Below are 26,345 nucleotides of genomic sequence, written 5' to 3'. Positions count from 1 at the left end.
TGAGGTAATATCTTTTATTGGACCAATTTCTGTTGGTGAGAGACACAAGCCTTTGAGCTTCACAGAGCTCCTTCTCAGGCTGAATGAGGCTTTGAGCAGATTACAGTGAATGATCATTTACATTACACAGATTTTAGGCTTTATGAATCCATCTTCTGACTGACTGAAGAGAATGGGATTGTGATGTTCTGCAACTCCAACAGCATAAAACCTTTTGTGAGGACTAGAAATCAGTCTTTTTCTCATTCCAATCATACCTTGTTACATTTCATAAGAAAATGGTGAGGAGAGAATGGTTGGTGGTATTAGCAAACAGAAATTTGGATTGATATTTCCCACTCATATAATATCATAGGGTTCCATTCTGCAGCTACTCCATACATCACAGGCCCACAAGTGAGAAAAGAGAAAATAGAAAATGGGGCACTTTCACAAGCATGCATTTTTGATAGCTGTATTACTCACAAGTTATGAGACCACAAATGACTTACGCAGGTCAACTTAAACCAGTGTTAATAAAACCTTTATTAGCCTTCTCCCTCCCATACATACACTCCATGTGCCACATGTTACAGAAGAACTAGATTAGGAATATTCAGGAGCATCTTAAACACTTATTGGTACTTTCTCCAGGCTCCTTTAGTCACCCAGTTATATGCCCAATGGAGGCAGACTTTTGGCATGGCCTTCAATGACAGCAGGTTTATACCTTGATTTACCAGGAGTCCTACGATACAGGGCTCAGGAGGGAGAAGAAAGTTATGGCTTCAAAAACAAAAAACCCCACCCTCTAAATATTACCTAAAGTACTTTTTCCATATACAAAAAATGTCAGACTATAAAATCAGTTATCTTGACTCTTTGCAGGGCTAGCATCAAGTGCTATGCATCCTACTGAGACTATCCCCTTTCCAGAGGAATAAAACTCCTATAATTCAGTCTCCTGGGCCATGAGATATTAGACTGTAACCGATGATGGACTGAATATTGCCCATTGGAAATATTGATCAGGCAGGCTGATTTTTAAAAGACGGTAACAGTTTAAAAATGCTCCTCCAAGTTTAAAATGTTAAAATAAATCCACAGGAGACGGATTAGTAGACAGAGCACAGGAAAAGTTTTCAAAGCTATAAAGTCTGTATCACCTAGCTCTGCAACTTATCATGCAGATATTCTCCATACAGTATATATGGTGTATATGATCTATATAATAATCTGTATTTTAATAAACAGCTAATGTAATAACCTATTGCAACAAAAGAATAATTTTATTTAGGGTGAAAGTAACTCATCTGCTTCTCTCAGATATAGTCAATAAGAATCCCACAGACGCATCCAAGGACAGAATTTGAAGTCTGATGGGGAAAATGGGCTGAAAACCACCTGAGTAAATATCACTGGACTTATTGTTCCTTTAAATATAGGATAATCAGCTGAGTATGAGAAAAGAAAATCTGTTTGATACAAGCTCTAAATACAGCCTTCCCTTTACACTCAAAATGCTTTACTTTAAATGGCAAAATTAAATGTTTCACAAACATCAAACAGTGCATATATGAAATACTGAAATGTTAAAAGAAAATTATTCCTTTTGCCCATGACTATATTTCATTAAATAAGACAGATTTGAGGGATAGCAGAACTCTTGTATTTTTTTAAACTAGTATTTATTGGATTGATCAATATTCTCAAGACTACAGGGTAATTTTCAGGGGGATGTGTATGCACTGCAGGTGTAAAAAGAAGCCTAAAAACTATATATACAATACTTACTATTTTCAACAAATGGCACTTTATAGCAAGAAATCTGTAAGTCTAATTAAGAGAGCAGAAAGAATTGGTGACACTAAGAATGCAGTCATCTATTTGCATAAGAATGGAGCTCAGAAAAGCCAAACTGCCCTTATTGGTTAGAGAGCATACAATTGAATGGAGAATGGGTATGCCAGCACAGCAACTCATTACAGTTTATAATCTTGATTACAGTTTAAGTACCTACATGGGGAACAGATATTTAATAATGGGCTCTTCAATCTAGCAGAGAAAAGTATGAAATGATCCAATGGCTAGAAGTTGAATCTAGACAAATTCAGACTGGAAATAAGGCATAACTTTTAAACTAATTTACCACTGGAACAATTTATCAAGTGTTGTGGTAGATTCTCTCCATCACTGACATTTCAGAAATCAAAATTGGATGTTTTCCTAAAAGATATACTCGAGGAATTATTTTTGGGAAGAAGTTCTATGGCCTGTGTTATACAGGAGGTCAGACTAGATGATCACAATGGTCCCTTCTCGCTTTGGAATATATAAATCTACTAATGGAAAGGGAGCCTAAAGTAAATATTGTGTACACATCAAAATACTGAGGAATAAAACTAACCCTATATCACTTTGAAAACATTTTCTTCATATGGTTAGGAAGAAATGAGAAGTATTTCCCCCCTCATAACAAAGCAGAGTTAGCCACTAAAAAAATGTTAAGAGGAATGTATAGGAGAGTCAAATCATCCCCTCTGCAGCATGGGTGCATTGTGTGGGATAAGGATACCCATATCCCTGTAGCGTTCTTGCAAAATCAGCAAGTACCTCCTAGGAGGCACTGAGGGCCATATTATTAAATATCTCAGGTCCCCAAAAATGCAGATAGGAGCCTAAATACCTTTAAAAATCTGGCCCTCAGATACTAAAGTGAAGGAGGCTAGGCAGAACCTTGACAGTGAGACAGAGCAGCCAGAATGAGGCCTCTTATGGAAGGGGAAGCTTGACTGAAACAACACAGAGGATAGATTTAGGAATGGGGCATGGCCATACTCCTTCCCCTGCATACACAATGGGTTGCAGCAGGAGGACTATTCTGAACAGTGTACGGCGAGTGTGGTCCTTCCCACATGTATCTCAAAGAAATATGCATGCTCCTACCCTCCACAAGGCTAAGCGCCCCTAGACAAGGCATGCACCTCTTCCTACCCCAAAAGCAGGTATGGTTTTAATAATCTGAGCAGAGTCCACAGAGTTTACTAAACCAGAGTATTTGAATTTTAAACACATGGTGAGAAAATGATATTTTAATATGTACCATTTCCTTAGTATTAGCAAAACTCAGCTTTCACTTTTCACAATTTTTTAATAGATGCAGACGGTGTGGCATGAATGTAAGGAAAAATGAATTGTTAAGACACTATTTAGGCAAATAAATTGATTTATGCCTGTTAATAAGCAAAAGGCAGTGAACAGCAGTGTATGAAAAACTTTTCCCTTCTTCTTCTTCAGAACATGATACATGCAGTAGAGCCAGTTTTAAAGGCACACTGCACAGTTAAACACGACTGTGAACACCAAAATTCTCCAATCCTTCCACAGATGGCATCAGGAAATGTATTTCTACACTATAGCTGGGAGTGAGCCTCCGAGACCAGGTAGACAGACTTGAGCTAGCATGCTAAGAACAACAGAGTGGATGTTGTAGCTCTGGCAGAGGCTCGGGCTAGCAACCCGAGCTTGGCCCCAAGGGACTGGATGGGCTGGAGAGCCCAAGTTGCTGCCTGAGCAGCAATAACCATGCTGCTATTTTTAGCACACCAGCAAAAGCCTTACTAGCATCAGTCTGTCTGCCTGCACTGGGAAGCTTGCTCCCAGCTGCAGTGTTGACATATCCATATTGTGTTCAGGTACCACAGACACAGTGCAAGAATGTTCATCCATCTATCTAAGCACTTTAGAAAGATGGATAAACATTGTTAATCCTATTTTACAGATGGGGAAAATGTGGCAGAGGAACATTAAGTGACTTGCCCAAAGTCATGTAAATCACTGGCATAGCTGGTGTTATATGGTCAGCAGGCTGTTTAAGAAGAGAAGAGGTCAGCCCTGGCTGTCACCAGTCTAGTCTAATTTCCTCCCTGGTCATAGCACTGGGACTCCACAGAACATGTGACTGAAACACAGGAATAGATTTCCTTTAATAGATGGCTCTTTAATCTAGCAGAAAAAGCCATAACAAGGTCCAATGGCTGGAAATTGAAGCTAGACAAATTTAGTTTAGAAATATTTTTTAAGTGAGAGTAATTAACCCTTGGAAGAACTTACTTTGGTGGATTCTCTGACATTTGAAGTCATTATTTAAAGACTCATTTTAGAGAAAGATATGCTAGAAGTTAAACAGAAGTTATGGCTTTGGTGCAAAAAGTACTTAACGAGGTTCTATGGCCTGTGCTGTGGCCACGATACAGAATATGTCAGAGTAGATAATCATAACGTTCCTTTTTGTCCTTAAAAATCTGTGAAGTTCTGCCAAGGGCCAGCTGCCATTATCCTAGCCCATGACTGTGCAGAGTCAGAGAGGGAGCAGCAATGGAACCCTGCAAGGAGCTCAGCTGAAGAGGCCTGAGAATTGGCTAGGAAGTTGTGTTGAAAGAAGACAGGCAAAAAGTGAAGTAGAACAATAACTTCACAGGTTTGGAGCCCAGATTGGAAAGGGAGGTCTCAGGCTCCCCCGTACCTCAATCACCACAACTTGATGATCACCTGTTCTGTTCATTCCCTCTGGAGCACCTGGTATTGGCCACTGTCGGAAGACAGGATACTGGGCTAGATGGATAAGACCAGGTAAGCACTGGAATAAATTACCTACGGAGGTTGGGGAATCTCCATCATTGGAGATTTATAAGAGCAGGTTAGATAAACACCTGTCAGGAATGGTCTAGGTAATATATAGACCTGCCATGAGGCCAGGGGACTGGACTAGATGACCTCTGAAGGTCCCTTCCAGTACTATGATTCTATGGACCTTTGGTCTGACCTAGTATGGCCATTCTTATGTACAGGGAGCAAACTGACTTTCGTGCCAGAAGGACTATTGAGAGAGAGCTGGAAAAGGATTACTGAGGCCAGAAGGGGGCTAGCACACTTCATTGTTTACTGGAGCTTTTGGTTTGCCCCAGAAGACTTTGGTTGGAGGGCCAATGCTCCCAACTCACCCTACAAACATGGGGAAGACCCCAATCTGCTAAAGGGAAACTGAGGCCACATTTATACTAGCATGGGTACTGTGGCAGTTATGATGCGGCAGTTTTGCCGCTGTAGCATTGTAGCGTAGATACTTGCTATATTGACAGAGGAGGGGTTTCCATTGATAATAGGTGATGATAGGTAATCCACCTCTCCGAGATGCAAGAATTCTTCTGTCAACTTAGGTCAGCCTAACCCCCACAGAAGATGCAGCTAACTACTTTGCACAGAGTGTGAAATTTTTCACAGCCCTGAGCAATGTAGCTATGTCGATCTAATTTTTAAGTGTAGACGTGGCCTGAGGCATAGCAGCACTGGATGTCAGGAAGTAGGCTGTATGTCACAGTGGATATTAAAACTTAAGTTTCCTGACTCCCAGTCTGGTGCCCTATCCACTGGACCATACTGCCTCCATATGCATAGTATATGTTCAGTTATTTATTACTTGTTACTGGTGAAACTCCACCATGTGCTAGGTACTGTACAAACACAAGAGAACATGGGTCATATCCCAAAGAACCTACACTCTTTAAAAAAAAAAAAAAAAAAAAGGTATATATAAAGGAATTCTATACATCCCCCAAAAACAAGACACTGAGGAAAGAACAATTATTCTATTTTGGTTACCTTATTAATTGTGCAACGCTGTTATGTAAAAATTGTTGTTAAATACAATATAACAAACCCCATTGTAGAATCAGCATTCCATAACATACAAGTCAGGTAATGTAGCTGAGCGCAATGTTACATAAATACTATGAAAAAGCTCAAGATTCAGTTAATAGGACAGATTTATCACTTAATTACCAGTGGTAACAAGAATCACAATGGCAAAAGTTATGAAAACCATGTAGCAGTGAAAATCTCTCTAAATATTTGGAGATCGCTCAATGTAAGGGAGAAACATGCAGATTATACTGTATAACCTGAATATCCCAGCTCAAACACTGGATTTTTCCAAGAACTGTAACCTGACTAACTATAACTTGAATGTACAACTCTAGTCAGAGTATCTTTTTCCCTGCAGTAGCAGGCCCAAGGGCATGAACTGGATGACTTAAATGGGCTCACCACCATCTTACATGAACAGGCGAGTTCCACATCTGTGTCTTGATGAGGTAATACAAAAGGAGCCTCTACCATTGACCCATGATTTTTAGATGTAACTGCTGTGGACAACTTACTTTTTAAAAGATTGACTTTTTTTGGTGCTTAAAAAGGCCTTCAAACACTCATTTTTTTACGACATTTATAAATGCATACTAAAACTCTTATCATAGTTTAGCTGAAGAGGTTGGTTCTTACAGCTTCATCCACGCTGAATCATATCAAATACCTAATTTTTTAAATCCGTTTATCTAATCAATTGACATCCACAGATCTGATTCAGGCTGTTTCCAATCTTCTCCCATTAACACCTTCAGGTTAAGTGGTTTGAAAAATTCCAAACGATGGCTGTAAATAAAATGGGGAAGGGGAAAATTACTCAGGGTATGAGATTTGTTTCTTTACACTCAGAAGTTAAGAATAAAAATGGTTGCATATCTGTAAAAATAATTTAATATTTATTTTCCTGAGTTCTTGGACAGTGACATAACCAGTGTTCTCTTTATTTTCCATACTCTGTTTTGTGAGAACTAGATCTAATAAATTAGGAATATTGTAGAGCTATGTAAGAAGACTTCAACAAATCTTGCATTGAAAATATAGGTCCAAATCCATAGCTACAGCCAAGCAGCACACAGCACATATTGGGTGTAAAGTTAGCTTGCATTAAGCTCACCTTTAAATTCCTGCACTCTTTGGGCTGCTGTGCACTGGGCCAGTTTCCAAACTTAAGTTAAAGCTCCCTGATGGCTGATCTAATGGACACTGGCTGCTAATGGAGGCTGAAACTGCACTTGGTAAATCAGTCCGGTAAAAAGGGAGACGCACTTCACCCCTTGCCTCCAGCCACATCTTCCATGTTAGCAGTAGAGAGGGAATCTGATGTAGGACCCTGACTATTGGAGGATCACCGCTGTCCCTGGAATGACCCTCTCCTTGCCTGTTATGCTGGCTCTATGTCCAGAATCCACCAGTGATGTTACTTAAAGCTCAAGATCTAGCCCAAAGACAGTACTTAACCAGGTTTCTCCCTCCTTCCCCCTCCCCAAATAGGCAACAATGAAAATGATGGAAACACTGCTTATTTCCATTACTTTATTAATTATTATTATTAATTTACTTTTAGAGCCATGGTGGGGTAGGAGAAATGATTGGAGAGGATTAGTAAACATGAATAGGGCATTTGGGAGGAAAAGGAAAAGAGGAAGAGGACATCAAAGGCAGAAAAAAGCACAGAGGGAAGGAAAATTAGGCTGGTATAAAAGGGATGGGTACATAGGGATTGAAATCTCCCTTTCCCATTTACACAAGAATGAAATTAAAGCTATGCATAAAATCCTGATTAAAACCCTGTAAAAAGCCTTCCTTGGTGCATCCCTTTGGGCTACTCTACTGGAGCATTAGAATACTAGATGTCTTCTTTCCATTACATATGCTGTAGTCATAAGTACCAGCTAGTAAATCATGTAATACAGCTCACACTATGCTAGTATCACATAACTGTTAAAGGGAAGGATTTTTTCCCCCTCTTTTCAAATAACCTTTGATCTTTCTTCACTTGATTTAACCCTGAAGAGTCAAAAACCAATAGTAAAGACGAATTACAAAGCAAAACTGAAATTGGAATAAATCTATTTATATGCTGAATGCTCCCCCATACAAAGGTTTGGGGAGAATTCACACAAATATTGTTAGATATTCCATAAATTCTCTCCTTCCCCCACAAAATCCTTCTGGCACTCCCTTGTTTGCTGCAAAAGATAAGGCATTCTTTTTAAACACCACAAATACCAGAAGCCTTATTGCACAGAAGTAGCAATTAGTATTATAACCCAGTTCATCGTTGTCTGACTTCACTTCATGGTCAGGGCAATAAATAGGCCCAAAATGGAATCCGGGTGAGGTCATGCTTGTCTCTTTTTCTGTTGATGATGTCTGTTTTTTTAATATTACAATCTCTTTCAACTGATTTAGTCAGTCCCCCTTTACTGCAATCAGTTCCAAAATGAGAAACTGGGCCAGGGCTGTCATGAACAGTAAAGAAGAAACAAAGCAGGTCCACTGGAGATGCATATAGTAAGATTATTACTGGTTGGCATTTCAAAGGGTGCTCTAGGCAGGAAAATGTGGGACAATCAAATTATTGATCTTGTTGAGAACTGTGATGAAATAGATGCCACTGGTGTTGAAAGTATAATTTGCTATGCACTTAAGGGATAGCAGTAAAAATCAACCTCTAATTACAGCTATTTGCCACAGAACTCTTTACACACAGGAGTGCTTGCGGAACTGGTGCTTAGCAGCATAATTAAAGCACTAGGATGGTAGTCTTAATTTTATAACTAAATTAACTCCATTTTACAAAAATTTCTCCAATACTCCTATTATATATTGTGATGCAGATGAGGTAATTTTCTACTTACAAATCAGGTTTCTGTCCTTTCTGTATTTCATGCTGAGGCACAGGGTAAAGTGCTTCATAAGTTCTCTTTGCTTCTGACCCATGAATTGCAAATGCATTAAACTTGTCAGTGTATGGTGGAAAATATCTCCAAGGAAGATGAGCTCTGCCTTCCCATTTGGTCTCTGTTCTGGACACTTCATATGTTAAAGCAAGTTCTTGCTATGTTAGAGCAATAAAAAAGCAAAAGAAAGGCAGTTGTTTCCTATTTGCTTGAAAGATAAAGATCAACTAGATACTAAGAAAGGATGTTAATTTTCCACACTTTTATGGAATGCGTTTTATCACTTACTTTCCATACTCTTCTTCTGCCAGAAAGCAACAGCAATAAATGTTGTCCATGGCTGACCATATTAAAATAGAGCAACAACGTTATTCAGCTGAAGTAAACTATTAGTATATTCCTATATTCACATATATGTATGACTTCCCATTACATCTCAGGGCTGAAGTAGCTACCACAACTGTTCTATTCCCTACCACACCTCCACAATTGTGTGTGTCTGAGTGAACATTAGAAATGCTAATATAATGGCATTGAAAATGTAAGGTGACACATTTTAAAAATAGAAAAGCACCGTACTTACGGACAGAGTTCAACTTCCAAGTACCGCTTAGTTGTCTCACTCAAGAAAAATGCTTCAACAACTGAAAAACAAACAAAAAAAACCCCCATACACGCCATCAATATAATATGGTAATTATTTATTCTGTTCCGCCTCTGAACTTCTCACTAAATACCTTTTTATGCAGAATCGTAACCTACAATGTTCTAGAATTCCACTTATTGTACCTATGCCATCAGCAGTTTGTAAGCTATTCTGAGCAATATGCCACAATCATCATTTAGAACGGCAATGCTTAGCTGATTAAAAAAAAAAAAAAAAAAGGTCACCAGAAGGAGCTTTATTAAGAAAAAGCAGCAATAAAGAGGTTATTTTGATTTTGCTTTGTTCTATCTAACTACTGGGTCTCAAGCTGGAGTCAAGGGGAAAAAGAGTTCTGCTAACTGATGTTAGCGGTCAATGGGACAAAAGTAGCAACAGCTCAGAAGCACTTCACTTGTGATGCCTGCTGTGAGTGAAATTGGTTAAGACTTAGTGATTGTAGTCAATTGCACTCACAGTGGACATCATAAGTAAAGCACCTAAGTGCAGGAACCTGGCACTTTGAATTTCCAATCTACTGGCTTGAACATAAAATAAAAGACAAGAAAGAAAAAACCCACAGGTGTACACATGCACGCACACAAAGATTAAGCTGCACGCAGAGGCCTATCATTAAGACCAGCTGAAGCAGGAATCCTGGGAGGAGGATACAAACAGCCAAGGAATAAAATGTTTGGACTGTAAAAGCCATTAGCTTTTCTGGAGGATGACTGACTCTGGAGATAGAAGTAGTGTTCTAAGGCAGCAGGCATACTTGGAAGCAAGCTGCCCTTGTTGTATCACCCTTCAGGAGAAGTTTATGGGAAAGTGTATGATAAGGGAGAGTCTCATGGCCTGAATACCGCACCACTTTCAAATTAGCAAAGAACGTTAAATATGAATCTTGAGGTCATTTATTGCAATGTCAGAACAAAGTATAGTGCACTCTCACCACAATGTACTTTTTCAGAGCAAGAAATAGAAGTTATTGATTTCGGCTATAGAAAGGAATAAATACAATTTACTATCTGGTTATTAAATTATTTTGGTTGTATTCTGCATTAATCTTGACTTTTTAGATGTAATGAATTTTGTGGGTGATGGGTGTTAACTTTTTGGTAGATCACTAGTATTAGTGCTTTGATAATCACAACAGAAGATGGAGCATGGCTGTAAACATAACAGACTGACCCATTCACAAGAGCACAACTGAAAAAGGAAAAAAAAAAGAATGACATACAGAGAAGAAGAAACAACAGCACTGTTGTAAAAACAAATTTTGGGATAGGCATAATTTTGCACTGAAGATTACATGAACTAATAAAATTTCCCTGTTTTCACATAATGTGTGTGGGGTCAATTTTGTTGGGCAGTAGCCTCCTGCAAATTTATTATCTCTCAAATAGATTCCCATCAGAAGAAGTTCAATAACTGCTGAAAAGAGTTATCAAAATTTGCCAGTTACTGGTTTACAGTTTAAACTATTACTGGTTTAAATTGAGTTGTCTGTTTCTTTAAGGAAGGAGTACAATCTTCATTCATTAGGATTAACACAATTGCCACTTTATCTGTACATTTCTAAATATATACCCCCCTCCTCCCATCTTTAGGATGCGACATTACTTGTCATTCGAGATCTCATGACTATCCCTCTATACTACACCCCATCCCTCTACACTTTTTAATAACAAAAATCAAATATTTTTAACTAAACAAATTGCATTTCTACACTTTTAACAGGAACAGTGGCGTTAATTCCACTGTGTTGGAAAAAATCTTATTTAGGTATTTACACTCTGTTTGCCTCATATATTCATATGTTTCAATTAGATAACATATTGATCACTTCCTTTCCCAAACTAATGTAATTTGTTGTATGTTCTATTAAACAACTACCCACGACTCTTTGTTCCAAGGTTGACTGTATTTCTATAATGAGAGAATTGATTTATATAGATACAGACAATGTAAAGTTTGTAAGTTGCTTCAGGAACTTTCTGAATGCAAGGTGTCATCATAAATAAGTAGTCAGTAGTAGTAGTGAAATGTCTTCTTGAACACTCAACATATTAAGGGAAAAAAGAATGTTAACTTTACAGTCTTACCAGACTTTGTCGTCTTTAAGGGAACTGTATTGTGATCAAAGAATCAGAATTTGTACCAAATAGATTTAATGTATCTGTCAGTTCAAGCTATATTGGCCTGGTGAAATAACTTGTCACAGGATTTAAAACTAAAACTAGATACGTCAACTGCACAGGAACACTAACATCTACACTGGTACACAAATTAAGTAAACTGCTCAAGGTATTACACAAGATTTTTGTTCGCAATAAAACATTTCCACTTACCCTCATAGTCCCACAGTCCATTGAAAGGCTTTCCTGGCTCTACAAGTGGTGCTGGAGGATCATTAAAGAAGAGAGCACTTACTTCCATCAGCAATCCTGCACTGCCGGACTTCAGCCTGACAGTTGCTGGCTCATGACTCACTGGTAAACTGTCCCATGTGTGTTCAATTTTAAATTCCATCTAACTATTTTGTAAACGAACTGGAAATGGAAGTATGTCAACAATTCCAAGATTAGCTGAAAAGACTGTCCTGTTGGTATTGTCTAAAGGAAGAAGAAAAAAAAATACAAAATTTTATGCAATGCTATTTTGTTATCTTCAGCATGAAACTCAAAGCAAGTTAGCACATGGGATAATTGATCTCTTTGTACCTGATCTTTCAGTTCTTACTGATGAGGAAAATGCAAATGAATGTCAGTGGGACTTCTCCTAGGAATAAGGGCTGCAGGATGATGCCCTTTAAATGGAAGGACTAGCTTAAAGAAAATTGAGCAAAATTAAAATGAAAGACTGCACAGAGGCCATAAAATGGATTAATATTCTTGACACAGCTTAATACGGTTAATTGAAAATTCTGCTTTTCACATACAAGGACTGATAAAATAAGCTTGGTCATAGTAACAGAGGTCAGATTCAGTCTTCACATACAAATGCAACTCTGCTAAAGTCAAAGAAGTTGCACTAGTTTGCTGCAAAAAAGAATTTAGCCAAATGAGTTTTATAATAAAAGCAAATGCTGCACACTTTTTAAAAATTTAGACAAAGCAGCTGAGCTCAAATATTAAGATGGTCACAATATGCACTTAATTAAAAACTTATTCCTAAGCTATACACATATAGTCCTGGACCCCTAAAATTCATCCTTTTCTGAAGGAAAAGAGCAAGGAGATCTTGTTTTTTCAAAACAGGACCTCAGTGTTATTCAATGAAATTCACCCTGTAGGACAGGAACATATGATGTAATCCTGATCCCACATTCAAAACATAAACAAAAAGACTGTGTGTGTGGAGGGTCCAATTGAAGGATTTGGAAACGTGGGGCTAAGATATGTTTTTCTACCTCTCATCATACACCTAGTCCGTGGCTGCTTCTGGTACTGTAGTCTATAGGAGTGTCCCTGGCCAACTATGTTCCCATTTGCAGGGATTGTAGGCAAAAGATCTGCATAGATAATGTCCTGCCCCTCTGACCCATCACAATCATCCCCCACAATGTCATAGTGGATTGTCACAAAGCCTGGCTCCTCAGTGCTCAGGTGGTTGCAAAATACTCTGCGTGACCTCTGGGCCCCATCTTCAGGCCATGAAGTAATCGGGAGGTTCCACATAGGCGTTTCTGTACAATACCTTAACATGAGAATTTTTTTTAAATAAATGTCAGAAAATTTGAAAAACATCTTTCAATATTTTAAAACAAATGCAAAACAAAATGTATGTCTCCTGAAAGCATTAACTAGTAATCTTACACTTGCATAATTAAAATAAATAAAATTGCCAAGCGATTCATTTAGAATAAGATCCAATTACTTTTGTTTTTTTGAAAATACGATCTCCCAAGTTAAGATTAAGAAATGGCAACTGTGCATGTGCACAAAAACATATCTTCCACAAATTGTCAAAGATTTTTACCAAAATAATCAACATCTATTCTACATTAGACCAAACTATAAATTTCCACTGCAAAATGTAACTTCACTGATTTGAGAATGTGAAAATCAATTTATTTCATGGCAAAGTAACATGTAATACCCGTTTTGTAAACGTCAAAATAGAAGAAATTAAAATGATCAGAAAACAGTTGGCACTAAGGATTGCTCTGCTGTAAACCAATAAAATGCAAGGACTTAAGAACCAAACCAACATTTCAACTTAATAAACCCATTGCTGAGTCTTTATGTTCATTGCAGCACTCAGGTAACTTTTCAATTAAAAAGGTAAACTGTAAAGCTTATCCTTTTAAAGGTTATCTGCAAATAAACCACCATATTCTGCTACTGACCATGACAGACGTCTTCAATGAAATTAATGGGGAGTGTGGTGGTTTAAAACAAAGAACCTTCTGTGAAGGAAGTGGAGCTGCAATAATGTATGAAGAATGTATGTTGACCTGGTTATTGGAATATTTAGTGTATGGATATATTGGCAAAAAGAAAAGGAGTACTTGTGGCACCTTAGAGACTAACCAATTTATTTGAGCATGAGCTTTCGTGAGCTACAGCTCACTTCATCGGATGCATATCGTGGAAACTGCAGCAGACTTTATATACACACAGAGAATATGAAACAATACCTCCTCCCACCCCACTGTCCTGCTGGTAATAGCTTATCTAAAGTGATCATCAAGTTGGGCCACTTCCAGCACAAATCCAGGTTTTCTCACCCCCTCACCTCCCTCCAAAAAACACACACACAAACTCACTCTCCTGCTGGTAATAGCTCATCCAAAGTGACCACTCTCCCTACAATGTGCATGGTAATCAAGGTGGGCCATGTCCAGCACAAATCCAGGCTCTCTCACCCCCCCTTCCCCCCCCAGGACACACACACACACACACACACACAAACTCACTCTCCTGCTGGCAATAGCTCATCCAAACTGTCCACTCTCCAAGTTTAAATCCAAGTTAAACCAGAACGTCTGGGGGGGGGGGCGCGTAGGAAAAAACAAGAGGAAACAGGCTACCTTGCATAATGACTTAGCCACTCCCAGTCTCTATTTAAGCCTAAATTAATAGTATCCAATTTGCAAATGAATTCCAATTCAGCAGTTTCTCGCTGGAGTCTGGATTTGAAGTTTTTTTGTTTTAAGATAGCGACCTTCATGTCTGTGATTGCGTGACCAGAGAGATTGAAGTGTTCTCCGACTGGTTTATGAATGTTATAATTCTTGACATCTGATTTGTGTCCATTTATTCTTTTACGTAGAGACTGTCCAGTTTGACCAATGTACATGGCAGAGGGGCATTGCTGGCACATGATGGCATATATCACATTGGTGGATGTGCAGGTGAGCGAGCCTCTGATAGTGTGGCTGATGGTATTAGGCCCTGTGATGGTGTCCCCTGAATAGATACGTGGGCACAGTTGGCAACGGGCTTTGTTGCAAGGATAAGTTCCTGGGTAAGTGGTTCTGTTGTGTGGTATGTGGTTGTTGGTGAGTATTTGCTTCAGGTTGTGGGGCTGTCTGTAGGCAAGGACTGGCCTGTCTCCCAAGATTTGAGAGAGTGTTGGGTCATCCTTTAGGATAGGTTGTAGATCCTTAATAATGCATTGGAGGGGTTTTAGTTGGGGGCTGAAGGTGACGGCTAGTGGCGTTCTGTTATTTTCTTTGTTAGGCCTGTCCTGTAGTAGGTAACTTCTGGGAACTCTTCTGGCTCTATCAATCTGTTTCTTTACTTCCGCAGGTGGGTATTGTAGTTGTAAGAAAGCTTGACAGAGATCTTGTAGGTGTTTGTGTCTGTCTGAGGGGTTGGAGCAAATGCGGTTGTATCGCAGAGCTTGGCTGTAGACGATGGATCAGGTGATCAGACAATTGGTGCAGGTGAACACCAGACCCAAACCCTTGGATCTTAAGAACAATGAAAAATCAATCAGGTTCTTAAAAGAAGAATTTTATTTAAAGAAAAGGTAAAAGAATCACCCCTGTAAAATCAGGATGGTAAATACTTTACAGGTAATCAGATTCAAAACATAGAGAATCCCTCTAGGCAAAACCTTAAGTTACAAAAAGACACAAAAACAGGAATACACATTCCCTCCAGCACAGCGAATTTTACAAGCTATTAAACAGAAGAAAATCTAACGCATTTTCTAGCTAGATTACTTACTAACTTTAGAGGAGTTGGAAGTTCTTGCATCCTTGATCTGTTCCTGGCAAAAGTATCACACAGACAGGCAGAACCCTTTGTCCATCCCCCCCAGATTTGAAAGAATCTTGTCCCCTCATTGGCCATTTTGGGTCAGGTGCCAGCGGGGTTACCTTAGTTTCTTAACCCTTTACATGTGAAAGGATTTTGCCTCTGGCCAGGAGGGATTTTATAGCACTGTATACAGAAAGGTGGTTACCCTTCCCTTTATATTTATGTAATGAAAATAAGCAGCAAGGAAGAAAAGTTCAATGTAAGCCACCTCTCAGCAAACACTTGAGGGTTTACGCCTGGGGGAATTCTGTGCCACCATGCATGCACAGAATTTACGTTCCCCAACAGATTTTTTTGCTTCCCCACAGAAAACTGACTTTCTGATGGGAAAGCAATGGGAAGGCACAAGAACAGTCACGCAACCTTCCTCAGCAGTATATTTCGGATACCCAGGGCAGCCAACAGAGAGGTAAATCACTGTGAGGCAGGGGACGGAACTGGGGAAAACCCAGCCGGTGGCTTCTACCCTGGACCAGGCTCAGCTGCTAGTCTCAGCTGGGCTGAGGAGGACAGGACTTCCTCTTCCCCTATACAGCATCTGATTTCTCCAGCTGCAGAAAGCTCTGCAAACTGCCCCCTCTCTCCCACTTCCTGCACCCATCGCTCCTCAGCTGCAGGGTGAGGGATCCCTGTATAGGGAACTGCTCCCTCATCTGCCCAACCCCCATGCATCCAGACCCCCTCATACAAAGACCCTCCTGCCGAGCCTCACCCTCCCACACTCAGAACCTCCCAGCTGAGCCCCACTCCCCATACACCTGGGCCCCCCAACTAAGCCCCCCACTCCCAGACTCCCTTCTGAGCTCTATACCCCCATGCACAGACCCCCCCGCCCCGAGCCCAAACCACCTTCACCTGGACCCCCCTGCAGAATCTCATTACCGTTGTACTCAGAACTCCCCAACAAGCCCCTGTGCATCTGGATTCTCCACTAAGCTGCCTGTACCCACATTGCCCCACACAGAACCCTCTCCACCCACCCCTGGATTCCCTTCACAGTAAGCCCCTCCACACGTGGATCCTGCCTCACTGAGTCTGCCTTCCCACACCTGGTGCACCTGGCACAGAGGAGAAGGGCCCTGGTGTGTTTCTGGGGCAGGCTGTGTCAGGGTTAGGTGCAGCCTCACTGCTGAGTCTGTACCCGGGGGGGAGCTGCACAGTGATCTCCCATCTCTGTGCAGCCAGTGGCCTGTGCTCCTTAATGCCATGCCAGAGCCTCCAAATTTATTTGACAAATAACATTTGCAGAATTTTAAAATATTGTGCACATAATTTTTATTTTTTTGGTGCAGAATGCCCTCAGGAATAAGGGTTGTTACAGAGTAATGGCTCTGAGGAATCTGTCTTGACTTCCTGCAGAGCCTACTGAACTGTTTTTTTTGATGACAAAGGCAAAAGTATGGGAACTGACAAGAACAAAAGAACTCTGGCTGGATAAAAAGAGACTCTTTCCAAAGCGAAAGTAGCTGGGGATCTGTCAGGGGAAAGCAGAAATCCCAAGCCAGCTGGGGTGTCAGAAGAAATTCAGCCTGTCAAGGCAAACATGAGGGAATAGTAAGTCATTAGATATGCATGCAGACTGTGTTGGTTTATAATCCTTTTTCTCTAAATTCTTTGCTCTGACTGTTAAAACAAACAATGATTTGGCTGTCTGGTCACCATATTCATCTCTGTCTCAGACTCCCAAAGGGAAAAACTCCAGGTGTTGAACTCTGTTAGACCTACTGGGTAAGCACAGTTGATACGCAAGGTATTACAGTCTAGGACCTGGTCTAAGAGTGGGAGAACTGTGGAATTCCAACCCAGGAGAAGTAACGTTGGATCATATTAAAGAAGTTCTGTATTAAAATCACAAATGAGTTTGATTCCCCATGGTTTAAATTCCAGGGTATTACTAATTAAGAGGTCTCTTGGTTTTTGGTACTGTTTCTCTCCCTCTATGTGTAAAACTTGCAAGCTGCTAATTGTGTTAGTACATTCTAAGACAGAGTCTGTTCTCAAAGCAATTCTTTGTAACAACAACTACTCACACAGAGAGAGACTCAAAGCAATACTCTGTAACAACAGAAACAGCACCCAGAGACTCCCTGCCCTTTTGTTGGATTCATCTCGCTTTGTTAACAATTGTGATTAAAATAGAGATAGAGGATGTATGTGGATGGATGCTTGGTGTGGATAATAACTGAATGATCAGGGAGGTGCCAGCCTAAGAATCCAGTGTCCATCGGTTGAAGGCAGCGTCAAGTGGAAACAACCAGAGGACCCCCGGAGGGCAGACTGGAATCCACCCAACAGCCTCAAGAATGGGAGAACCAAAGAACAAGATAACATCTGGCAGCACAGAGCCGTCAGGAATGTGACATCTGCTGACTGATTCAGCAACAGCATGATGAAGTAATTCCCATAGACTGACATAGGAAGAAATTCCTATAAAAATGAACTCTAGAAAGTGAGAACTTTGGGGTCTGATTCTGCAAACCGACTTCCAGGAGCATCAGACGTGCATCTGACGAGGCCCTGCTCCCGCCTCATGTCCAGGCCACCTGGCCAGTGGCTTGGCATGAGCAACTCTAAGGCTGGTAACTATGATAACAACCTTGCAGAACGTGTGTGTGTGTGTGTGTGTGTGAACGAATATGAGATTGAATGGAATGTTATAGCTATAACTAACTGCTTACTATGATTCTTTCTGTATTCACAATAAATGTGGTATTTTGCCTTTTCCCCTTTAATAAGATCCTGCTGGTTTTTATTTTATTGGTATAACAGTAAGGGCACAAAGCCTAATACATGAGGGGATGCACTCAGAGAATCCAGAAAGAAAGGAAAGACATGGCTACACCTGCCCCCACGACACCTTCCAACTACTCACAAACAGTGGTAGTATAGGATCTACAGTAATCTGAAATTCAGAAAACTTCATCCACTTCAACAATGTGTGCTGAATGCTCCATTAAGCAGCCTATTGCAGGAGGAATATTCTGCACGCTCTCTTTTACTCTTAAATACTAAAGGTCTATCCTTGTTGTGATGGAATAGCACCTGGTCAGCTATGACACTGCACCAAACACTATTCTAAAGAGCCACCAGACTCATCTGAACCCTTACAGACTCTGTGAAGTAGCTTTCTATTACTTAAAATGTATAGTTATTTATTATATAGAATCTACAAAAATACTTAAAAAACACCCAAAACTTTAGAAAACCAGCCACTGGCACTTCCTAAAGCAACTTTCACTATCTATACATTTGTTTTTTATATGTTCACTTGACTGAATATTGAAGCCAAGGCATCATTACAAACAGATATTAATGGCAGCTGTTTATCTAAAATATCCTGACTTTCTACTTTAAAAGTCAGAATGTTGTTTGTCTTTTTTGAGACAGGAGGGAAAGCAGGATGAAAAGGAAGATGGAGGCTAAAGAGAGGTGAGAATCTAAGCTGTACTATATTAGGTTTCAGAAGATACAAAGGATAGTTCAAGAACTCGCTTACTTCATAGGTGATACTTTGTATGCCTGAGCCTCACAAAACTAAGAACATTTACAAGACATACTGTAACGGCACTTTTAGGAGCACTTACAGTTCACAAAAATGCTCTCTGCAAGGCAGTGGCCTATGTTGGGGTAGTGTCAGATCTGCCACAAACCAAAGGGAAAGCAGGAACATCTTGATCAAGTAGGCAGACAGCAAAGACTGTCCTCTGCCACTCTTTGTCATAGGGAACAGTACACTTCACCTGGTGTGGAGGGGGCAGAAAGAGTGTTTACCCATGTAAGAGCATGTCATTGTCTGGCCCTAAATTAGAAAGTTTCAAAAACTGTATCAGATTTTTACATTATAAACAGGAGAAAAACATTCATACTTGTGTAGAAGCATTAGGTCTTATATACTTTTTAGGCTGAAGCCACTGGAGGGCAACATGCTCACACAAACAGGTGATGGGACAAAAGCTTTTCTAATAACAGTAGTTAACTTTTAGAGGACAGCGTGATCATATACTCTAACCAGGTGTGAATTATATCCAGCACACAGTTGAGGCACGTACATACTCGGTAAGGACAGCCACACACAATTAGCAAATTATCTAGCTAGATCAGAGCTGTTCAGCTGTGTATTGCACCGTGCAGTAATTCCACAAACCATTCCAAGCTCTCTGTGAAAAGTTCATGCATCTGAACAGTGATCTAGTTTTTAGAAGTAATAATCACTGGTTGCAACTAAGCCAGGGGAAATCCAGTCAGCCTTAATATTATGGTCTTCCGATTGTGACTATTTAGAACAGAGGTGGGCAAACTTTTTGGCCCAAGGGCCACATCGGGATTGCGAAACGGTATGGAGGGCCGGGTAGGGAAGGCTGTGCCTCCCTAAACAGCCTGCCCCCTATCCACCCCGACTGCCCCCCTCAACCCATCCAACCTTTTCATATATACAGAACCACAAAAGGGTTATATATTGTGGATAATCAGATGGTCACTTTAATATTTAAAAAATTGTGTCTGAAAGGTTTATCACAAAAGGTCACTAATTTCATACATAAATCTTGAGACCTTGATCCCATAACTTCTTATGCACTAAGCAACGGGAGTATAAGGTGACTGTGCTTTGGAGAAGTGTACATAGAGGATGTGTGTGGACACAATTAAGGTTAAGCAACTTGGGTTTTGATTCAGCTCCCACGGAAGTGAACAGAAAGATTCCCATTAACTTAAATGGGAGCCAGATGGGGTCTTATGTGTAATTCTCCACATTTAGTGAAAGTAAGCCTCAAGCCCACTGTGGGCTTGTTCCCTTACTCTTAAGAGCTCAGGGTAAAAAAAGGCACAGAATGAGTGTGCCTGAGGATGTAAATAAAGCTGCATGCTCCCCTCCGGTATTAGACAGCAGTAATTTGGTGGTTATGCAGATCAGGATCTGATGCTTCCTTTGTCCTGCTCCTCATTTTTTACCTTGTGCCTACATGTACAACACTCTGCAACTGTATGATGCAGGATCAAAACCTCTGTGTGCGCACATAACATATATACTCATACATAAAAACTAGTAATAGTTTCTAAAAATAAAAATAGAATGTTGGTGCTATTATGTAGCTTTAGTGAAGAGGCACTTTGGATTTTCAGTCATTTAATGTTCCATTATGTTTCTCCTCTCCCTCATTAGAAAAAATCTGGGGAAATCCAGAGAGTATCCCTGCAGAAGACATAAAAACAACCATTTATCAGAAGAAAAACAATAATGAAAAGATTTTCTTACCTCTTTGGTAGGTGGTTACAATTCCTGACAGCAGCAGGAAATGTGATGCTTCCCCCCTTAAGCATAAAACTTGAAGGTAGGTCTCACAGGTTAGAATTATAGGAGAGCAAGTTCTAGAAGTGACAAGAGGAAATAATGCATCTTATTAAGATACTACTAGCTGAAAGCCCATGCTGCATGAGGGGCTGTGTGTGGTTGGAGTTACTGTGTATGCTGGTTGTGTTGTTGTGTGGGTGCTTGTGTTGATTTGGGTCTAGGGGGGTGTGATAGAGTATACAAACCCCACGCTAGTAAGGAAAGGATTGAGCAGCTGCACTGGGCCCAGACAACCCCCATTCCCTGTTCCCCCAACACCACACCACACATGCAAAGCATGCATGGCTTGGAGGAGGAACTCAGAAGAACGGGCCAGAAGACAATAGAGCTAAACTGTCATACACTCAGAGCTCCTGGGAAGGAATACTGCATGCCAGGCTATAGTGACTTTACCACACCCAGAGAAAACCCTGTGATGCTCTGAAGGTCTGAGACTTTACTTTTGATTTTAGTCTTCTTTTATATGGGAAACTTAAAAAGAATTAAAGGTCACATCCAAGTTTGTCATGCACTCTACAGATTCCAGTTATTTAAATGTCTTTACTTAATTTGTTGTGGGGAGAAAGGGGACTGGTAGGAAGTGATCCAGGGAAACAACACTTTTGGGAGCAGCACTTACTGCCTATCACTGGACCCCAAATCAGAACCTGTGGGAACCAAGGGGAGAGACTATCAATACCAGAAAAGGAAGAGATTGCTATGTCCATCTTATTTGGAAATTTAGACAGCCTGGAACTACTCAGGGTAGACTGGAAAGGTTGAGAGCCACTGCTTTACTGTAGCTGCACTCCACATGGGTGTAACTCAAAGTCAAATTTTACCTTAAGAGACTGTGAAACCCAGTGACAATTGAACCTGGTGGTATTCCGAACAAAAGTTCTCAACCATGCTTGTAGCTGCTTCCATTGCTTCACACTGAGTCAACAAACATCCTAGGCTTACGGGTAAAGGGTGACATTCCTGGAATCTTACACCTTGTCTACACTTCAAAGTTATGTCGACCTAACTTATATCAGCATACAGCCTTCACAATTATTAAATCGCTTGTGTGTGTGTGTGCACACTTGGCTCCTTGTGTCAGTGGTGCATGTCCTCACCAGGAGTACTTGCATTGTCAGCATGGGGCATTGTGTGACAGATAGTAACTGTCAACATAAGCAACACAGTGTCTACACTGATATTGTGTCAACCTAATTACATTAACCGTGACTCTATACCGCTCTGGGAGGTGGTGTTACTAAATAGGCATATGTCACTGGGAGCCAAATTTAAGTGAAGACACTTGCAAAACTAGGTCAATGCAAGGCAAGTTACGTCGATCCAAGCGTATAGTTTAGACCAGGCCTTACTCCACAGACTCACTATTACGATAGGAAAAAATGCATAGAAAAGTTGGCTGAAAAGACAGCTGCTAGTATGAGAGATATGCAAAACACAGAGGATCAAATTCTCTTCTCAGATATGTGGATACAACTACCATAGAGCCAAATTCAGATGTTATATAAGCAGGTACAACTTTACTGATAATTTGGCCTATTGACTTAAGTGAGGTCTGCTCTTTTGTACAGGGATGTAGAATTTTGCCTGTGCCTTCATTTTCAGAACTCCATGCTCCAGATTTGAATAGTCTGGTAAAAGTCTTTGAAATATTAAAGCATTAACTGCCTGACCTGAAGCCCTGATATGCACATTTTTTCTTGAAGTCCAGAGATTTTCCTGCATAAGGATTGCATGAGCAAACCCTAATGTGTGAGACAGTATACATTGCAAATTCTATTCTTCAAGTGGAAAACAACATTAACATCTAAATCTACATAGGTTGTTGCTTAAGAAATGGGTTAAAATAGTGACAGAGTACAAAGATATATACTCCCCCATAATTCTATGCTTGAGCCTTTGCTATAAGAAAACTTCAAAATGCTCACCAGTCAATTAAGATATGCAAATTCTGATTAAACAGGCTCTACAACAAAGGAACTTTCATAACTGTGTGAAAAAACTTGCATAGCATAGCCTCAAGTTAACAATGTAAAACAATTACCAGTGTTTGATTTATATACTCACCGCTCTTTGAGTGCATTAAATTACTTATTAAATATATAACTAAGCGTAGGGCCAAAATTTACTGATACTGGATTGTTTCTGCTATTGGCATCTCTACACATATCCCTTATAGTGCTAAAGAGAAATAGAGTTTGGTACCCTCCATACCACATACTTTTTATAGTCAGAATAGAAGCACTAGCAGTGACCAATACACATTTCTGGCTTATTTCAGGAATTTCCAACAAGGATAAAAATAAATTCCAGGAAAAAATAGTATATGATCACATAATTCAAAACTATAATAATGCATACACAAAAAGGGACCAAATTAAGGTTGAACATGGAACTATAATTCTGGTATTTGACTTCTGAGTGCTTGACTTTGCAATCCTAATAATGTTCTTTTTACTACTTTTTTGTTTGTAGTTTCCTAGGTTTTAAAACAAACAAACCCTAAAACCAAATTCCATCATGTTGCATCAAAGGGATACCCACACAAGTCATCAGCAAGGTTAGCTCCACTGCACAGATCTCTGCCACCTGAGTGGATAGAATAGCTGACAGCAATAACAGATACCCATAAAACATGACAATGTCTACACTGCAGCTAGACACCCATGGCTGGCCAGTGCCAGTTAACTCAGGCTTGTGCCAGCTGACTCACCAGCTTTCATTACTATGTAGACTTCCCGGCTCCAGCTGGAGCCTGATCTCTAGGACCCTCTCACTTTGCAGGGTCCTAGAGCTCAGGCTTCAGCCACAGCGCAAACATCTACAGGGCAATTTACCAGCCTGCAAGCCTGAGCCCTGGGAGCCGGAGTCAGCTAGCACGGGCCGGCCACGGGTGTCTAGTTCCAGTGTAGACATACCCTCTGCGGACCAGCACTGAAGGGGCGAGGGGTGGGTGAGGCACCTGGTCCTCTGGTGGGTGTCAGAGATATTTGCTGACGCTCGGGTCTGCTGGGGTCCGTCCATCCCAGCCCCCGGAGGGGAACGGGTTCTACTAGGGCCTGACTCTCCTGCTTGTCTCCGCCTACCTAGCCCGCAGGCCCCGCCCACCCAAGTGCGCCCCGCACCCGGCTCCCACTCCCCGGCACAGGCAGGGGCAGGGGCAGGGGCAGGGGCGGCAGCTGCTGCTGCTCCCGCTCCCCTAAACAGAAGGGACCTGGCGATTCCACCTACCGCGCGCCGCTGCCCGTCGCTGGACGACAGCGTTCGCCTACTTGTCCGGCCCGTCCCTACCCCACGTGGGAGAAAGAGGCGGACCCGCATGGTTATGCAGAAATTACACCAATAAGAAACCGCTTTCCACTTACCTCGGATTCCGATTGGTGGATTGATTTCTGTCACGTGAGCGGCCCAGTTCCTCGCGGCGTCGGTCGCTAAGGCAGTTGGAAGGAGCGCTAGTTTTTAGCGGGGCTGGCGGTACGCGTTGGACAGGTAGGAGCTGGCGGCTGTACCGGAAAGGGGGTGGGTCACAGGGCGAGTCGCTGCGCGGGCTCGCTGAGCCTCGTTCTGGCCCCAGGGTCGTCGTCTCCCGCCGCCGAACTGCCGCGGGGTTTGTACACCTGTGTGCGGCGGTGCCCCCCCGCGCGCGCCCCGGAGCCGATTGCTGCGACTCGCTGCCTTCCCGGGGGCGGCCCGGGGTTCGCTCGGGGCAGGGCGTGCGGAGCCGTCGGCGGGCGTCCCCCTCTTTCTAGTGCCTGGTGGGTTTTGCCGGACGGGGAGGCGGAGCTCGAGCGAGCCCGCACCGCCCCTGTTAGCAGGACGGGGCACTTCCTGGGGGGTGGGGCGGAGTGTGCCGCCCCTGGGAGACACCTGGGCACAGCGCGAGCTGCTGGTTTGGGGCTGGGGCCTGGGGTCTTAGCACACTTGTTCCCGGGCTTTAACAACCTGTGACCCCTTTCACTAAAATGTCTCGTGAACCCCTTCCTAAAAATGAATATTTCCAGGGATTTTCTCCTTTCCCTGAGTATAAATTATAAAAGCAGTGATCTTGGAAATATAGAATTTGTTTTTATGATATGCTTATTACACACTATTATTATTTATACACACTATTACATTATGAAAACAGCAACACTCTTCCAAGATCTCACTTTTGTAGCTTGTATCACTTTGAATAAGCCTGTTATAAGACAAGGCTCCGATAATTCATCAAGGAGTACCAGACATGAAACAGCATGAAGATATTTAAGAAGCCAGTTCAAAGAATTCCTCCTGCACAAGCATTCAGGTCTTGAGCAGTCTAGGCAAACGACACACGTTACAACAAAGCTTAAACTTGTTCTTCATAATAATTTAAAAAGCAATACTAGCTGTCTATTTAATTTTTAAAACAGCAAAAAATATCCACTTCCCTTTTCATTTCTTATAAGGAGTTTTGAAGTTTAAATCTCCTCAGTGTGATAGATACGTGTGCTTTGACCTGCTTAGCTCTTGGAAGTCCAGGGGCTCCAAGCTGCTGGCCCTGTGCTGCCAGGGGTCCCTAGGGACAGCTCTGTCTGCCATTAGGGATTTTTTTCCTGAGACACCCCCCGTAACATTTCGTGAACCTCAGTTTGGGAACCACTGGTCTATCAGCTACACTAAGGGGGGTAGTTGATTGGCTTGACTGACAAAACACTGCTCCCTGTGCTCTTCCCCCCTGCAGTTTGGAGGCTGTAATACTTTGCCAGACCTGGACAAAATGAAACTAACGTGCAGAAATAGGCTGTTATTTAAAGTTAAAATGCTTGATTATTGTTTTTGTCTCTTTCAGGCTCTGCAGCATAGCTGGAAAAAACAGCAGTTTACTGAATCTCTTTGTTACCAACATCGGACTGCACATGCAGATTAAAGTATGGCAACAGAGATCAATTTTCTAAGAGATCAAAGTAAGCTCCACCTAGACTTAAAATAGATTTTTGTGCACTTAAAGTCTTGCAATTACATTTCTCCATAACCTGTAACTGTATTTCATTCGCTGAGTGTTTGAAAGATAGATGCTGAACAGGAAACCTGACCCTCCTAGTCCCAGAGTAAACAAACAGAACACCCCTCTCCCCCCTGTTCTGTTGTACAGTAATTTTAGGAGTTACTTTCTATAAAACTCTCTCCTAACACTTAGTTAAGAAAATAACTTTGTGTCAACAACTCTGGTTTGTCTTTAATAATGATAGTAAACAAAAATTCAGTCTCAGGATCTTTGATGCTTTTAGCTTTCATTTCCCATCCCCACCTACCTACAATGTTGAGAGGTGGTTGGCATGTGCTCTGTAGGATTAAACATGTTGGAAGGGGACCTACTTGGACTTCTCCTGTGTCTAAGATGGTGCAGAAGAGCACTCCCAGTGTTGCCCATACTCTGTCAGTGTTCAGTAATGCCTTTCTCTAATTTTATCATATATGCAGGGAATTTTCTTAGTTATCTTTTGAGACTTATTTGTAGAGCGGAAGTACTGGGGATG

General features: G+C 41.3%; 2 protein-coding genes across 5 annotated transcripts in view; one reads left to right on the top strand and one right to left on the bottom strand.

Moving 5' to 3' along the window:
• LOC125635547 (UPF0462 protein C4orf33) lies at positions 1–24,307 on the bottom strand. Of its 4 annotated transcripts, none has more exons than XM_048847336.2 (7): positions 24,213–24,307; positions 20,755–20,867; positions 11,580–11,843; positions 9,169–9,229; positions 8,874–8,925; positions 8,544–8,743; positions 1–6,468 (listed from the first exon to the last, which is right to left on the bottom strand). In XM_048847336.2, exons 3-7 carry the CDS (start codon positions 11,758–11,760, stop codon positions 6,372–6,374), a joined length of 591 nt encoding a protein of 196 aa, XP_048703293.2. In that variant the 5' UTR covers positions 11,761–11,843; positions 20,755–20,867; positions 24,213–24,307; the 3' UTR covers positions 1–6,371. The 4 variants fall into 4 exon arrangements, with proteins under 4 accessions (XP_048703293.2, XP_048703292.2, XP_048703298.2 ...); XM_048847335.2 differs by lacking the exon at positions 24,213–24,307 and adding an exon at positions 24,079–24,162; XM_048847341.2 differs by lacking the exons at positions 20,755–20,867; positions 24,213–24,307 and adding an exon at positions 24,079–24,108.
• SCLT1 (sodium channel and clathrin linker 1) overlaps positions 24,227–26,345 on the top strand; it is a 128,454-nt gene continuing 126,335 nt past the window's right edge. Inside the window, exons 1-2 of the mRNA XM_048847332.2 lie at positions 24,227–24,336; positions 25,658–25,772. Coding sequence (XP_048703289.1) covers positions 25,739–25,772 — 34 coding nt within the window. The 5' untranslated portion in view covers positions 24,227–24,336; positions 25,658–25,738. The remainder of the gene's footprint in view (positions 24,337–25,657; positions 25,773–26,345) is intronic.

The sequence above is a fragment of the Caretta caretta genome, chromosome 4 (genome assembly GCF_965140235.1).
Source record: "Caretta caretta isolate rCarCar2 chromosome 4, rCarCar1.hap1, whole genome shotgun sequence".
Taxonomy (NCBI): domain Eukaryota; kingdom Metazoa; phylum Chordata; order Testudines; family Cheloniidae; genus Caretta; species Caretta caretta.
This window is presented reverse-complemented; position numbering and strand designations above follow the sequence as displayed.

Bases quoted from the DNA above. Each gene is read 5' to 3' on its own strand.
- LOC125635547 (XM_048847336.2), bottom strand. From the start codon at position 11,760: ATGGAATTTAAAATTGAACACACATGGGACAGTTTACCAGTGAGTCAT. The intron at 8,926-9,168 runs GTAAGTACGGTG...TAATATGGTCAG, and splicing joins TTGGAAGTTGAACTCTGTCC to CCATGGACAACATTTATTGC. The intron at 8,744-8,873 runs GTAAGTGATAAA...GCTCTAACATAG, and splicing joins GCAGAAGAAGAGTATGGAAA to CAAGAACTTGCTTTAACATA.